Source organism: Carassius carassius, chromosome 24 (genome assembly GCF_963082965.1).
Source record: "Carassius carassius chromosome 24, fCarCar2.1, whole genome shotgun sequence".
Lineage (NCBI taxonomy): Eukaryota > Metazoa > Chordata > Actinopteri > Cypriniformes > Cyprinidae > Carassius > Carassius carassius.
Genome location: NC_081778.1, coordinates 3401960 through 3417781, shown reverse-complemented (window position 1 = coordinate 3417781; position 15822 = coordinate 3401960). Strand labels below are relative to the sequence as shown.

The window sequence follows — 15822 nt, the reverse complement described above, 5'->3', positions numbered from 1 at the left end:
CACCTGAGAAGTCGATGTCCTCTTTCTTGAGGTACTGGCCGGTCTCTGGCACCCTGAATGTCTGTCCCTTGATCAGACCCTGCACCAGCAGCTTTCTGAAGGGCTCCCTGAAACAACACACTGGATGTACATTACTGGTGTTCATCGAATCCAGCGTGAAGGAAATCACCATGTAAACTAGGTCAGTAGTTCACATTCTCATGTTGTCCCAAACCTGTGTTCTGGCAATTTCTCAGAATTTCTATTTTTCTATACCATGGTGGAAACAAGCTACCATAGAAAACACTATAGAAGTATGATAAAAATAGTTCATTTGACATGTGAGAAGTCAGGACACACAGCTGAGGAATGTTTTCTGAAACTGAAACTGGACTGCTTTTGTGTTTTGTTGGTGTTTTTGAGTTTGAAAGCTGGTGGTCACTGTAAACTACCAACTTGTTGTGTTTCACTTTATAAATGCATTAACTAACTTACCAGATTATTATCTCACCAATTAATGAGTAATCACAGAATTACTATTACTTTTCCAGTAATGAATACTTTACACAATTCCTCAGTGCACATTTTATAAAAAAAGGAAAATTTCTCATCTGCAAAAAAAAATCTCTCTTAACGATTTACTGTAATAATAATATTATCTCATAAAATTATAGCCTACTTGTTATGGTTAACAATTTACAAAAAGGTTCCATTTATAATGTTAATTGTCTACATCAGTAAACATGTTTCTATAATGCTTCATTTATTAATCTTAATTAATATTTACTTCATTTACGAAAAAAAAAACAGCACAGAAGTTATATCTGTTAATATTATGCAAAGGGATCGTTAACACAAAAATTTAAATTATGCCATAATTTACCAAACAGTTGACGGTAGCCATTAACTTCCATATTTTTTTTTCATACTATGGAAGTCAATGGCTACTGTCAACTTTTTGGCTACCAACATTCTTCAGAATACCTTTTTCATATATATAATTAAACAGAAGAAATGAACTTCTATAGGTTTGTAACAAGTAGACAGTGAGTAAATGATGACAGAAGTGTCATTTTTGGGTGAACTATCCTTTTAATGCCATTAACTGACATTTACTATGGTTAATAAAAGTGGCATCAAATGCACCGCTCATTGTTAATTCAGGATAATTAATGCATTACCTAACTAACTAACCTTATTGTAAAGTGTTACCAAATTAAGTCACAATGCATAAAATCAGTGGCTCGTTCAGTTGCATTAACTTCTTTAATTCAGTTACATAAAAACGTAGATTACTGTAAGTTATGCTCTCTTCTCATGACACTCAGGGATGTGTGTGTGTGTGTGTGTCGCACCTGTGTGAAACCATGCCCTGCTCTCTGCAGAAGTGGCTGAGGAAGCGGGCGTAGTACAGGTGCATGACGGCGTGCTCCTTCCCTCCGATGTAAACATCCACAGGCATCCAGTGATCCGCTGTGGAGCGCTCGAAGGGCCTGCGAGGGGACACAAACACCTCACACTGTAACTGTGTTAGACCAGAGCCACCACCAGGAGACGCTCGTGCACAGACATCAACACTGAAACATGACTAGTGTGTGTGTGTGTGTGTGTGAGCGGCAGGTGTTACAATCTCTCAAACTCTCGAAGAACACTTTAATGCTGGCGCTGCTTTATACCGAAATCACGAGCCTCGAATCACACGGTCAACCACAAACTGAAGGGAGATCAGTGAATTTACACAAACGTGTCACACTCTACATTGATTAAACTAACCGTCCATTCAGCACAGAACAACACCAGAGCTCAGGAAGTACTGTGATTCCCCGAGCGTCTTCAGGAACTGAGGTAAAGCTACAGCGTGTTCATGATGTCTCGCAGAATCTGATCATCCTTGATGCACAAAGTGATCTGACTGACTGAAAGAACCTTTTATAGGTACTCTATTCAGTGCCTGATTAGAAATGATAGAAAGTGACATTATTACGTACTTTTAAACATTAAAATACTTATGGGTTATGCATATTTAATTATGATTAATTCTACAATTTTAGGAAGCAAGTTTAGGCTTGAATTTTGTGTCGAATTTATATGTTTACAGCTTTCCACAATCAACATCGTTTGAAAGCAAATTGACAGAAAATCGTGATATTAATGTTCACAATACAGCTGCATTTAGCAGATTGGTACGGAAACACATTTCTTTATATATATATTTATATATATTTTTTTTCTCCTCCTCTCTCAACTCTGACTTCCCAGCTCTGATATAATCTCACAAGTGCAAGGAACAAAGCCAAAGTCAGAATTTTGAGATAAAAAGTCACAATTACTTTTTTTATTTTTTATCCAGTGGCAGAAACAAGCTTAAAAAGCTAGTGTTAATAGTAATAAGGGTAATTAACCATAATAAGGGTCTCAGCTTGAATTAGTTCCAGTCAGCTCTCAGGGTTCAGATCAGCTTTTAGAAATCACATTATCCGCATTAATGCATAGACTGAAGGCTAACTGAAACATACAGCACGGACACAAAGGAGTGAGATTGTAAAACCCCAGTAGTTGATCTGAAATAGCCCAGACAGATGGTCTTCCACTCTCTCAGCGTCTCTGAAGCAGCGCAGACTAACACGGTCTCCTCAAACCCCTGGACAGAGCCACACAGAGCTGCGTTTCCTTACCTCAGCGGGTTCTGAGGGTCAGTGTATCTGAAATAGTACCAGGAGGAGTCCACAAAGGTGTCCATGGTGTCTGTTTCTCTCTCCGCCGGCCCATTACACCTGACATCAACAGGAGGAAGAGTGTAAGTGCTGGGACGGTACATATCCTTCAGGTCAAGAAACATTTGTGCCACCATGACTCATAACTAACAGAAGACTGAACTTGGTCGTAATGTGTGACATGTTTAAAGGTGATGTGCAAACTAAAGCTAAAACATTTTCTCATGTTCCAACTTAATATACAGAGTAAAGCAAGCCATTCGATCTTTTTCAATCCCATCAGGGGACATTCACACAGAACATGTTTTTGCATTTAAAAACGCACGAGACCTCAATGCAAATACAAACACATTGATCTAGCATGTTTCCTTAAAAAACAGTGAAAAAAAGACCAACTCTACAAATGTTTTTATTAAATGTATAACAATACAGACTGAAACCAATACCATTCATGCAATTTATGATCTATTCACATTATAACAAGTGTTATTTTATATCATTGATTTAATTTTCAAGCTTTTATTTTTATTGTATTATTTAATAAATTAAAATTTTATAATTATTTAATAATTTTATTATTATTTAGAATTATTTTTTAATTTAGTTGTTTTTGTTATTTTTTGTGTTTTATATTATTATTATTATTATTATTATTAATGTCCATTTTTAATTTTAATTTTAGTTCCAGTTTATTTGAGTAAATCAAGTACAACTAAATTAAAAGGGCTGCCTTGGCAAGTAGTTGACTATATAGTATATTATTTTATTTCAGTTATTTCAAGTAATTTTCAGTTATTTCTAAATGTTTCTTTATGGTTTTAGTTTCAGTTTTCAAATGTATGCTGTTCTTTTGAACTTTCAATTCATCAAAGAATCCTGAAAAATAAAATGCACCACAAGTTTCCACAAAAAAAAAAAATAATAATAACAATATATATACATACATATATTTACACACATATATATATATATATATATATTTATTTATTTCTCTACCCACTGTATAAACTAGACAAGAATCAGCCTGCATCTGATTCTGACACAATAAGGGATGAAAACTAAAGCTAGGCAATTCCTAAATACCTTTTTAAATAAAAAATTAGAGCTACCAAAACCTAAAATTGAAAATCGAAATATCAAATGGAATGAGTTTTGAATGAATTTTTCACAGTGTGGTTTCTCAGCTGGTGAATCCCAAACACATCCCGGGCCATCTGTCAGTTTACAATACAGTCACACTTACACTAACGAGTCTTGGCAGACTTCATTCGGCTAATCATCCACATCAAAAGAAACTAATTAACAGTCAAACCCCGAACCGCACACAGTGTGAGCAGAATCCAGCCCGTCCCTTCACTCCAGTCTGAGAGAGTCCAGCCCGTCTTATAATCACACAATCCTGTTTCTTATCCCGGGAGCCTAGCGCCTCGCGCTCGTCTAGCAACAGGGCCAAGGTGACGCAGGCTCATCCTTTAAAGCCAGTGCATCTGAGAGACGAGCATCCACATATGAGCCGTGATGAGGTGCTCAGAGAGAGATCAACTGGGAAATTAAACCAGTTTTACAGTTGTGTTTCGTTTTTGACTCATTATCGACGAAATGGTGGAAGTGTGTGTGGCTGGACTGATGATAGACTGAACACAGAGTGTCACGAGAGGAAGCCATTAGATGCACACGGACAAGAGAAAACATCGCAGCAGACGACAGAGACACTGTGTCCGAAAACTACAGTAAAGCTGCGGCCAGTCAGTCTAGTTCACCCCAAAATAAATCATTGGCTTAAATGTGCTCACCTTCAGGCCAGCCAAGATGTAGAGGAGTTTGTTTCTTCATCAGATTTGGAGAAATGTGTCATTACATCACTTGCTCACCAGTGGATCCTCTGCAGTGAATGGGTGCCATCAGAATGAGAGTTTCCTACAAACACCCAACTTTTGTCTTCTCCAGACATTAACTGATGGACTGAAGTGCTGTGGTTTACTTGGGGATTATTGTGTTGTTTTTAGCAGCTGTTTAGACTCTGATTCTGACGGCACCCATTCACTGCAAAAAAAAAAAACTGTACATTTTCATTTTTCAAATGCTTTGACCTTGTAATGTTTCATCAGTGTTTTTGTTAAATACACAATTATATGGGTTTTCATTTCTGCAGTGTTGTGCTGGAAAGCCCCGCCCACTCTACAATCTCATTGGTCCAATGTCCCGCTGTACACCTTACACTTTCTGAAGGTGTGGCAGAGTTCAGATAGGACCTGAGACTGGATTTTAAAGACGTCCTCCTGGGGTACTAATTAAACAAATTACCTTTACCCTTGAAACTGCATTAAGTGAACAAATCACGCTTGCTATTTTTACGTGTAATACACCAACATAGTGTTGCACCATCCAATCATTAGCTCTTGTTTATACTGTTAAAGTCCATACTAAAGGCTTTGCAACTACTAGCTAGTTTTAACAAATTCTGTTTTTGTTTGCACCATTTGTTTTTGAGGTGAAGCTCTCTGTAAAGTAATTTCATCATTTACCTTCAATCCAATTCAATCAATCTGCTGTTTTATTCAAATTATTACTCGTGGTCACAAACATTTAGTTTAGATTTAGAGTTATGTTAATAAGTTTAATGGTGCCATGCAAAAATATTTAGCAGTGCATAACCAGCCACAGAAAACCGAATAACATTTTGAAGAAATGTCACCACATGCGCATTTTTCCATCGAGGCGGGGTTGAAAGAACGTTTTGTGAGCGTTGTGTGTTAGTGTCCCACAACAAACATTCAAACATATCATCAGCACCTACATCTAGCTGTGAGATCAGTCTCTGTTTTTATCCTCAGATTTCAATTCAACTTCTAACAGCTAAGCCAGAGACACTATCAGAGCTCAGGAAATGACTTCCTCTTTTCCTGAAGGACGAGGAAGATAAGCACCATCTCTCTTTATCTGCTCTCCATGTCTTTCTCTCTCCGCAGCCACTTCGCTGAATGTAGGCCATCATTTAAAGAAATAAGGTGATCTTCTTCGAGGTCTCACAGATGAGAGATGATCCGGTCTCCTCGTCAACACAGGCACAAGCAGGACAAAACCGTCACTGTCTGAATCAAATACTGTACAAATGTGACCGATTTCACACTGCTTTACTTTAACTTGACTAGACTGAACTTAAACCAGTCATGAGATCTTAGCATGTTTTAAAAGATCTGGAATTAAACAACAAAAACCAAAAGGTAACTCTAGTTTTGGGACCAGTTCTCACTACTAACTAGTTGCTTATTAGCATGCCTATTATTAACATATTGGCTGTTTATTAGTACTAATAAAGCATTTATTCTGCAGGACCATATCCTACATCCCTAATAGACCATACCTCAACTTAACAACTACCATAATAATCATTATTAAGCAGTAATTAGGAGTTTATTGAAGCAAAAGTCATAGTTAATTGGTTTGTTAATAGCGAGTATTGGACCTTAAAGTGTGACCAAAGAGATTTGTGTTTGTGGAGGTTTCTAGTTCATGACAACTAACAATAGAGCATTTATAAATAATAGTAAACAAGATTCATTGATACTTCATGATACCAAATGAATGAACTAATATGAATGTATAGAATCTTATAGAAAAGTGTTTTTTATATGTTTTGGGTGCTATTCTCCATTACGCAGACTTATTAAGTTGGACATCTCAAATAGCAAAGAGATTAAATACCTTAAAATATATAATTGAGAGCATCCAGAAACACAGATTCAAGTCCAAAATTACACGACTACAATACTTCTGATGTAACACACCCAGTAATTAAACAGTGGCTGGACAGACCCATATGGAAGCATATGGGTAGCAATATTCAATTTGGAATGTAATATGTAAAATGACAATGCATTTCTGTATTTACGTTTACATTTACCAATACATTTATGCAACGTTTGGTGCAAAATGAAAATGAAAATTAAATCACATAATTTTCATTTGCCATTTCATACACTAGTTTTAATATGTAAAATGAATACAAATTTTAACACTTTATAAGTTGCAAAATTAAAATGAAAATGTATTACAGAAATGATTAGATATGTGTAACATGTTCAAGCAAAAACTGTGGCAAAATGATCATTTAAATGCTATTTTTCTTAAATGCATTAACACTCACAGTCAAGACACTTACGATTGCATTTTCATTCAATGTCCCGCAATGAATGTAGCAAAATTCAATGTGCACATTGAAAATGCATTACGAGCCGATCACGTCTCCGCCCCCTCGCGCCATGTCAATCACTGCGTGAACAAGGCGGGGCTTGCAGAAGGTCAAGAGACTCGAGACTCAAGAGGATTCAAGTGAGAGAACATGGACAAGACAGTTGGTCCTTGTGCGTTTTGATCATTTCGGTTTATAGCTTCAATATTTCATTCGCACTTGTGGGCGGGGCTGAAATGCTGCTTTCATCTGATTGGTCGAATCGCTCCAGCTTCAGCTCGGTCTTTTCATTCTTTCAGGCAGAATAAGAGTCAGTGCGAGTGAAGCACTGTAATGTCTAAAACCACCGCTCACTGTTAATTAGCATAATATTTGAATCAGATGTAGCTAGGCACATAATTCGTGCTGCTGAGACCTGCAAATTATTTCTAGGTTGTAGTATCGTATGAATATTGTCCCACTGATAAATACAGTGCAAATAGTTCTGTCTCTTTGGATAAAAGTGAAGTGGAAATAAAAATCAATAATAGACTGAACAGTTCCATGTCTGTAACATTTACCACTCTCATCTTTTAAGTCATAAGGCACTAGGTATGTGTGTGTATTTCTGAAATCAATTAGTAATATTAGTTGTATTACATACTAAATTGAATGATGTTTCTCTTTTTAGTCTTTGTTGGGCTTGAGAAAGACAACATATATTTACCGTATTTTCCGGACTATAAGTCACACTTTTTCATAGTTTGGCTGGTCCTGTGACTTACAGTCAGGTGCGACTTATTTATCAAAATTAATTTGACATGAACTAAGAGAAATGAACCGAGAGAAATGAACCAAGAGAAAACACTACCGTCTCCAGCCGCGAGAGGGCGCTCTATGCTGCTCAGTGCTCCTGTAGCCTACCCCAGAGCGCCCTCTCGCGGCTGTAGACGGTAATGTTTTTTATTGGTTCTAAATAAATGCGACTTATAGTCCAATGCGACTTATATATGTTTTTTTCCTTGTCGTGACGTATTTTTGGACTGATGCAACTTATACTCAGGTGCGACTTATAGTCCGAAAAATACGGGTAACATTATTATTATTATTTATTATGAGAGTAATTGACACAGACTAGAACTTTAATATTTCACCAAATTCAGCTCAGATCTTCAGACTCGTCTGACTCGTGTTGCTGTATAACTGGCCAGACTTACCTTCCCAAAAAATCCTATTTAATTTTATTTCATAAATTTAACTATATTTATTTCCACTTCACTGTTATCCAAGGAGACATAACTATTTACACTGTTTTTATCAGTGGGACAATATTCATACAATACTATAACCTAGAAATAATTGAACAGGGTCTCTTGCAAGTCGCAGCAGCACGAATTATGTGCCCAGCTACATCTGATTCAAATATTATGCTAATTAACAGTGAGCGGTGGTTTCAGACATTACAGTGCTTCACTCGCACTGACTCTTATTCTGCCTGAAAGAATGAAAAGACAGAGCTGAAGGTGGCGCGATTCGACCAATCAGATGAAAGCAGCGGTTCAGCTCCGCCCACAAGTGTGAATGAAATATTGAAGCCATAAACCAAAATGATCAAAACGTACACGGACCCACTGTCTTGTCCATGTCCTCTCACTTGAATCCTCTTCTTGAGATTTGAGTCTCTTGACCTTCTGCAAGCCCCGCCTTGTTCACGCAGTGATTGACATGCTGGTAGGGGGCGGAAACGTGATCGGCTCGGAATGCATTTTCAATGTGCGCATTGAATTTTGCTACATTCATTGCGGGACACTGAATGAAAATGCAATCTTGACTGTGAGTGTTAATGCAATTAAGAAAAATAGCATTTGAATGATAATTTTGCCACAGTTTTTGCTTGAACATGTTACACATATCTAATCATTTCTGTAATACATTTTCATTTTAATCTTGCACCAAATGTTTCACAAATGTATTGGAAAATGTAAATGTAAATACAGAAATGCATTGCCATTTTACATATTACATTCCAAATTGAATATTGCTACCCATATGCTTCCATAGACCTATGCCTCATTAACAGACCATTTCAGTACTTTCTTTACATTTCTGAAGGCAGCCAAGGCCATAAAACAGAGCAGAACATATATGAGCTTAGTCCATAATTCATAAAGGATCAGACACTTAAAGGCCATGATTCTGCTCTGTACTTGTCTGTATAAATATACGGTGTTTGCACAGTATTCATAGTTTAACCGAATCATTTGTAAAGATCCATTAGTTTTTTAATTAGTTAACACCATCAGGTTTGGCTGCACTTGACAGCTCATAACAGCCGCAGTTACTAAATTAAATAAAAATGTGTATAAATATAGTCTAATACAGTGCATTCATATTAGATTTAATATGACACAATAACATTTCTGTCATAAAACCAGTAGCTGCAGTAAAAATAAATCCTCATCTGTGTGCTTTATAATGGTAAGCATATGTTCAGTTTAAGACATATTTATATTTAGATTATAACTTAGGGGGAGGAGACATTATCGTTCTAGAAAGCATCTGACTGAACAAAATATTTCAGTGCAAAGTGATTAAAAGGTTGAACCGCTATAAAAATGTTACTAAATCCAATATGACAATAATTATTTTCATGATATTGCTGATAACATATAAATGGCAGATGTGACCAATTTATACTACTCTGTAAAGAAAAAAAAAAAAAGGGAAAATTAAAACACTATTGCTACATGTACACACCATCATGAGCACTTTTGTTTTAAGAGCGGTTTAGGAGATAGAGCTTGTAAAATCTTTAGGTCTATCTATTTTAACGATCTAAACACAAAGTGTAAAGCGCTATATATATATCCTACAAAAAAATCTTATGCATTGCAATCCTTTAATTTTTTATATTTGGCATGTTGGTGTGCTGCTGTGCGTCCCTGTGTTTAATAAGCAGCGCGTACGTTCTTTAAATAACAAAGAAAAAACACTGCGCCAGACTTTAGACCAGGTTTGAGTTGGTCTATGGCGCAGTCTATTTTCAGCTCCTTAAAATAGCAATGCTCCTGAACACACCTCTTTTTTTAGACCAGCACGCCCATGGGCACAAAAATGAGCGCAAATGCATTTGCTAATTAAATGACGAGGTGCTGGATGGGAAAATGCAAACAGCGCCGGACTGAAACTAGCAAACACACTTGTGCTGCGCCTAGCGTCGCATTGCGCCGGGTGTATGATAGGGCCCTTTGCCTTAATCAATGATTTTTTTCATTAAATTAGTTCTAGACGATTATTTAAATCTTAAAATAGTCAGAAAAAAAATAAACGTCGAAAATTACCAGATAGATACCCAATAATGGCCTATAACAATAAACTGAAAATTTGCCAATATCGGTTAATAACCAATATGGTGAAAACATTTTGTGCATCCATAAATTGTGAGCCTTTTTATATTCTCAGAAGAGAGAAACTGTACATTTGAAATGCATCTGAAAACAAACAATTTTATAATCCTTTTATGCATTGTAGTCGTATAGGCTTATGAAACTATTTTGTTGCTCATCTTGTCTTGCTTAAAAAGGATGTAATTAGTATTAGCTCTTAAGTGAACATTATAAATATCTGCATCAAATCAGCCATCTGCCACGCTGCTTTTTAAAAAATGGTATCGGCCATTAAAAAACCCATAATGCTCGACCTCTACTAATTCACAATTCTGTGTCTATGTATGCAAAGTGGCATTTTACAAATGCATGAAGTCAGGTAGCTAAGACTCATTTGTCTCTCCATTCATGTGTCTATCTGACAGAGGATTTTCGTAAAAATGTCATCCGCTTTCAGTGGCTCTGCCAGCATTAGCACGCTTCATGGTCAGAGAGGGTCTATTAATACCCTTCACAGTGAGGAGGTGCTATCTGTGCGCACATCTTCACCACCTCCGTGACTCAGTGGTAATGATCCCTGTAGCCTCCAGGGGACAAGTGCTCCCCGAAACAAGCCACTTTAGTCTGGCTGGGTCTGAACTAGGCTCTGTTTTGATGAGATCTGAGACAATGAGTTCTGGTGGAGTCTGCCATTATTTCACATGACAGACTGGGAGGACAAAGACTCAGATAATAGAAGAAAATGATTCCACTTATATTACAATGCCACCAGATGAAACGCTTATCAAACACTTCTGATTTTCTCAGAGTTCAATTTATACACCCGACTTGTCAAAGGAACCAAACTGTCTGACCTCTGAGAAGAAATTTCCACAGAGAAAAGGCCTAGTGATCAGTGCACACGCTCCAGACAGCTTCGTGGTGCTCATATGAGGGACACAGGTTCGAATTCAACTGTGTTCTATGTATGTCCTGTCCTTACTCAATCAAAAACAAAACAAAAAATAAAACACCAAAAAACACTGAGAAATAACCAGGCAAAACACACAAAATGCAAAGCCAAAGTAAAAACACAACAAAACAAAAATGAGCCAAGCTAATCAAAGAAAAAGCATAAACCTAAACGAGAAAACAAAACAAAAATGAGCATGTCAAAAACTAAGCAAATCAAAGAGAAACAAAACAAAAACAAAGCACAGAGAAAAAAAGCAAAGCAGATAAAGCAAAAACAAGCCAAACAAAGCAACAAAAAGCAAAAACAAAACAAAAACAAAAGTCAAAAATGCAAAGAAAAAATACAGCTAAACAAGACCAAACCATAAAACAGCAAAAAAAAAGAAAGAAGCTAAACTAAAAATGGTAACACACTGCAATATAGTCTCATTACTTAACGTTTCTTAAAGCTTTAACAATTATAAATACACCTGTTACAGTATTTATTAATCTTTGTTAATAAAAATACTTTTATAACTGTTCATTGTTAGTTCATGTTGGCTCAGGTCCATTAAATCATATTAAAAGATACAGCTTTTGCTTTTAGTTATGAATTGCTAAATATCGTGATGAACATGAACTAAGATTAATAAATGCTTTAGATGTATTTTTATGACCATCTATAATACGTAAATATAATAATATTCCTCTACAATCTAATTCTCCCTTCGCCGGGATCTTGAATCTGCAGGAGAGTAGATTATCATCGGTGGACTTGTCATTGCAAACGTAACCTGCTCTCTATTATCGTTCTGCGTGTTTTTAGTTTCCTCTTTGCGGTGCGATGTATTTTTCACTGCGTGAGAATGATGTGTGCTGTGAGAGCGCCGATAGTTTTCAGATGCAGCAACAGTAACTAACTAATATTTAGTAAAAGTACTACTAACAGCTACTTTTGAATGACTATCACTGTAGTTGTTTACTCAAACTCTTGCGCTCACCTCGGACACTGGCATCTCAGCCAATCCCGTGCTGTCTTTAAGGGCGACGCCCCTTTCCCTGAGAGGGGCGGTACTTTAGGTAACATGACAGGCAGCTCCTCCACTGGAACTGGCACAGGCCCGCATGTGCCGCAGTGCACTATGGGAATGGGAGTGCCCCAGTAGCGCTGCCTTGAGATCAGCCAATCACGCAGCTTGGTACTAGTGAGGTATCCTCCAGCGCTCCTCTCCCGGGCTTTCTGGGTAATGGAGTTAAAAGCTTGTGCCCGGCTCTGACCTGTGAACTACAGCGGATGAGATGATCAGGATGTGTAAGCGGTCAGCTGTTTCACCTCTGCTCTCACGTTTAACCGTGATGGTGGGTTTACCTCATCTGAGCTCATTAGAGTCTGTGTCCCGTCTTCTTCTGTCTTCAGAACAGAAGTCCAGCTCAAACCCAGAGACTGAGCCAACTCTGCATCCTCCTCACTGCTCTCTGGGATGCCTGTTATAAAGAAAAATAAATAAATGCATTGTATACATCTAATTTTAAATGAAAGAACTGTGACTCTTTGTGGTTGTAAAACTGTTACTACGCAGGACACCTGTGTTAAATTCTCCATAAAGGGCACTTCATGTGCTTTTACTTATCAGTTAAAACTTTTCACATATTATTGGCCACATAAATGTGTCTCTGCAAAATGAATACAAATTCAATCTTAGCCATCCAATTAAAGAAAAAGCATGAAGTGGACGAGAGTAAATACAAGTTTGTATGTGTCATTTGATTTGATATTTCGTATCTAATGCAATTGCATTTGTGGGCTTAAATTAACGTGTCAAGTTGGTTTAAACAATGTTTTTTCATGTTGGTTTCACAACATTTTCTAGAGAACATTTTCTCTAAATATGAATTTTAAAAAATGTTCTTGAGTGTATTCATTGTATAAACTTAATTTAATGAGCCTCATGTCATTGACTTTCATTCATTTTTAAGCATGCTATTTTTGGGAGCCACTGTACATGCAATGACAAACACACTGAAGAGGTTAAAGAACTGTGACAGAAATCCTTGATTCCGGAGTACAGCATGCTGGGAAATTGTTTAAGTATGTGCGTAAAAACACTGGACAATAACTAGAGCAATGTACTCAATGAACATACACATCCCTGATGATTACTGTAGATTATCCTTAAGGAATACACACACACAGAGAGAGAAGCATCTTCTCACCTATGACAGTGTCCAGATGTCCGTCGAACTCATTCTTGCTGGAGATCACCACTGGAAGCTCACGGCCGGTGAACAAGTTGAGGGCCGTGACCTCAGTCAGGCTGTCTGCACAAGCAGGGGTCAAAGGTCAATCAAGCAGCGCTGGTAACTACGGCTAAATCTGAGATCTCATTAACAGAAATCTTTCCTCTTCCAAAGCCTTTGGGACACACAGTTATTTCACAGATTGGTGCGAGACCATAAAATCAACTAGCAACCACAGCCTCAAGGGTTAAAACACACCTACACACCACAAAAACAGTACATACATGCATTTGGAGATCACCATTACATGAATGCAGTCATTCTTTATTGTCATTTTGTTTTCTTCCTGTAAATAACTTGATTAAATAAATTCTAGTGATGCAACAACATTTCAGCAATCAAATCCTTCAGGCTGAAATGGCTTTTTTTTCTGTAGAGGGCCAAAATCATTTATCTAATTAGTGCTTCTCCTATGGTGCTTTTATTTGTTTATTAAAAAATAAATAATAATAATAAAATAAATTAAAATTAAAAAATCTTAATGATCCCAAACTTTTGACCAGTATTGTATGCACTCTAATACATATTCATAAAAAATTTACATCACTGTTTTTATTTGAGTGTTGATGATTAAATGCATTTAACTGATTAAAATAAACTATTTTCGGTTTTGGTTTTGGAAAACTAAAATCCTGGTTTCGGTAAACAATTGATTTCAGTGCATCACTATTAAAAGCTTTAAAAGTGCTGATGAATTATGTGTCTGTATTAAACCCTATTGAACTCCTTCAGTCTATGAGATGATGATGTTCCTGAGAGAATCACTTCAAGCATCTAACATCTGTGCCTTCAGGAGTGTGTGTGTGTGTGTGTGTCACCTCTGCCGGGTCTCAGGGCTCTTAGCAGAGCCGTTTTGAGGGCACTGGAGCCGTGCAACAGCCGGTGCGAGGGCAGGACTGAAACATAGGCCGCTCCAAACACAGCCTCTGGAGAACAGGTGTATGCAGCCAACACCTCACCTGAGTCACGACCATCCACCTGACAAACAGATGCACACAGACTCTGGCAAACGCACACTGTGCTGGAAATCAAATTATGATTTTAATAAGCACAAATATCCTTCCACAACAGACTCGAAGAAACAATGCTGTACACGCAGTACACAGCCTGCAGCCAAACTCTGGATCAAACCTGATGAAATGCACCTGCTCACACGCCAGCATGGAAATTCATCATTTCATAGAAAGTGCCGTGTGAGCGGTGTATGGTTGCACAAGAGCTGTAAATGTATTTCACAGATGAAGCACTCAGTACCTTCATTATGTGGTTGAAAAAGCAGCCTGAGCAGTCGCCAATCCAGTTGGCCTGCATGCTTTTGACTCCATACCACTCTGGGAGATCTGCCAAAGCATCCAGAAGAGGCTGCAAGACAGAAATCTGCATTAATAACTAAATAAAAATTACAAATAAATAAATAAAAACAGTTATCACTCTAAACTTAGGTTTATTCATTTAACATATGTTTTAAACCAAAGCGACTTACAGTGCATTCAGGATATATATTTTATTTATCAATATGTGTGTTCCCTGGGAATTGAACCCACAACCTTTTGTGCTGCTAAAGCAATGCTCTACCACTGAGCCACCGGCACATTATAGGAACAATATGCATGTTCACCAAGACTGCATTTATTTGATACAATAAAACTAGTTAACTTGTAAAATACTGTTACAATTTAAAATAGCTGTTCTCTGTTTTATAGTGTAATTTATTTCTGTGATGCGCAGCTGTGTTTTCAGCATCATTCCTGCAGTCTTCAGTGTCACATGATCTTCAGAAATCAGTCTAATTCAAGAAACATTTCTGATTATCATCCATTTTGAAACCATCATCCTTTTTTTTTTTTTTGGATTCTTTGGTGTTCAAAAGAACCACATTTATTTGAAACAGAAATATTATATGTCTTAACCGTCACATTTAATACATTTAATGCATCCTGTTTGAATAAAAGTATATCATTTCCCCCCAAACTTTTGTACATGTTAATGTATTACCTATTTCTGGTTTGCAACTAAAATATTTACAAACAAATCCAAACCCATTGCAGGCTCAGAAGTGCCATTAATAAATGAAGCAATGTTTTAATAAACTGATTAAGTGAATAATTCAACGCCTCCATTACAATCTAGAAAAGTGTTCAGGAGCAGCAGTTTGTGGTCCCTATTTGCAATATTTTCCCCCAAGCGGTCAGGAATCAGCATGGTCATTCCCTGCTGGAAGACACCACCAATACGTCATTCAGCAAGACAAAAACTGAGCAAAGCTGTATGTAGGTTGCACACTTCCTGAGAGTCCTAACCACCATTGAAATGAATGGGAAGGCTAATATACAAATCTCCT

The 15822-nt window shown here is 37.2% G+C and overlaps 1 protein-coding gene across 1 annotated transcript in view; it reads right to left on the bottom strand.

Annotated features, from left to right (window-relative positions):
* Window positions 1-15822, bottom strand: part of lars2 (leucyl-tRNA synthetase 2, mitochondrial) — a 59972-nt gene that overhangs the window by 13336 nt on the left and 30814 nt on the right. Inside the window, exons 8-15 of the mRNA XM_059507348.1 lie at window positions 14736-14843; window positions 14300-14459; window positions 13398-13502; window positions 12553-12668; window positions 12185-12468; window positions 2655-2753; window positions 1335-1472; window positions 4-107 (exon numbers count right to left, since the gene is read on the bottom strand). Of these exons, the coding sequence (XP_059363331.1) occupies window positions 4-107; window positions 1335-1472; window positions 2655-2753; window positions 12185-12468; window positions 12553-12668; window positions 13398-13502; window positions 14300-14459; window positions 14736-14843 (1114 nt within the window). The remainder of the gene's footprint in view (window positions 1-3; window positions 108-1334; window positions 1473-2654; window positions 2754-12184; window positions 12469-12552; window positions 12669-13397; window positions 13503-14299; window positions 14460-14735; window positions 14844-15822) is intronic.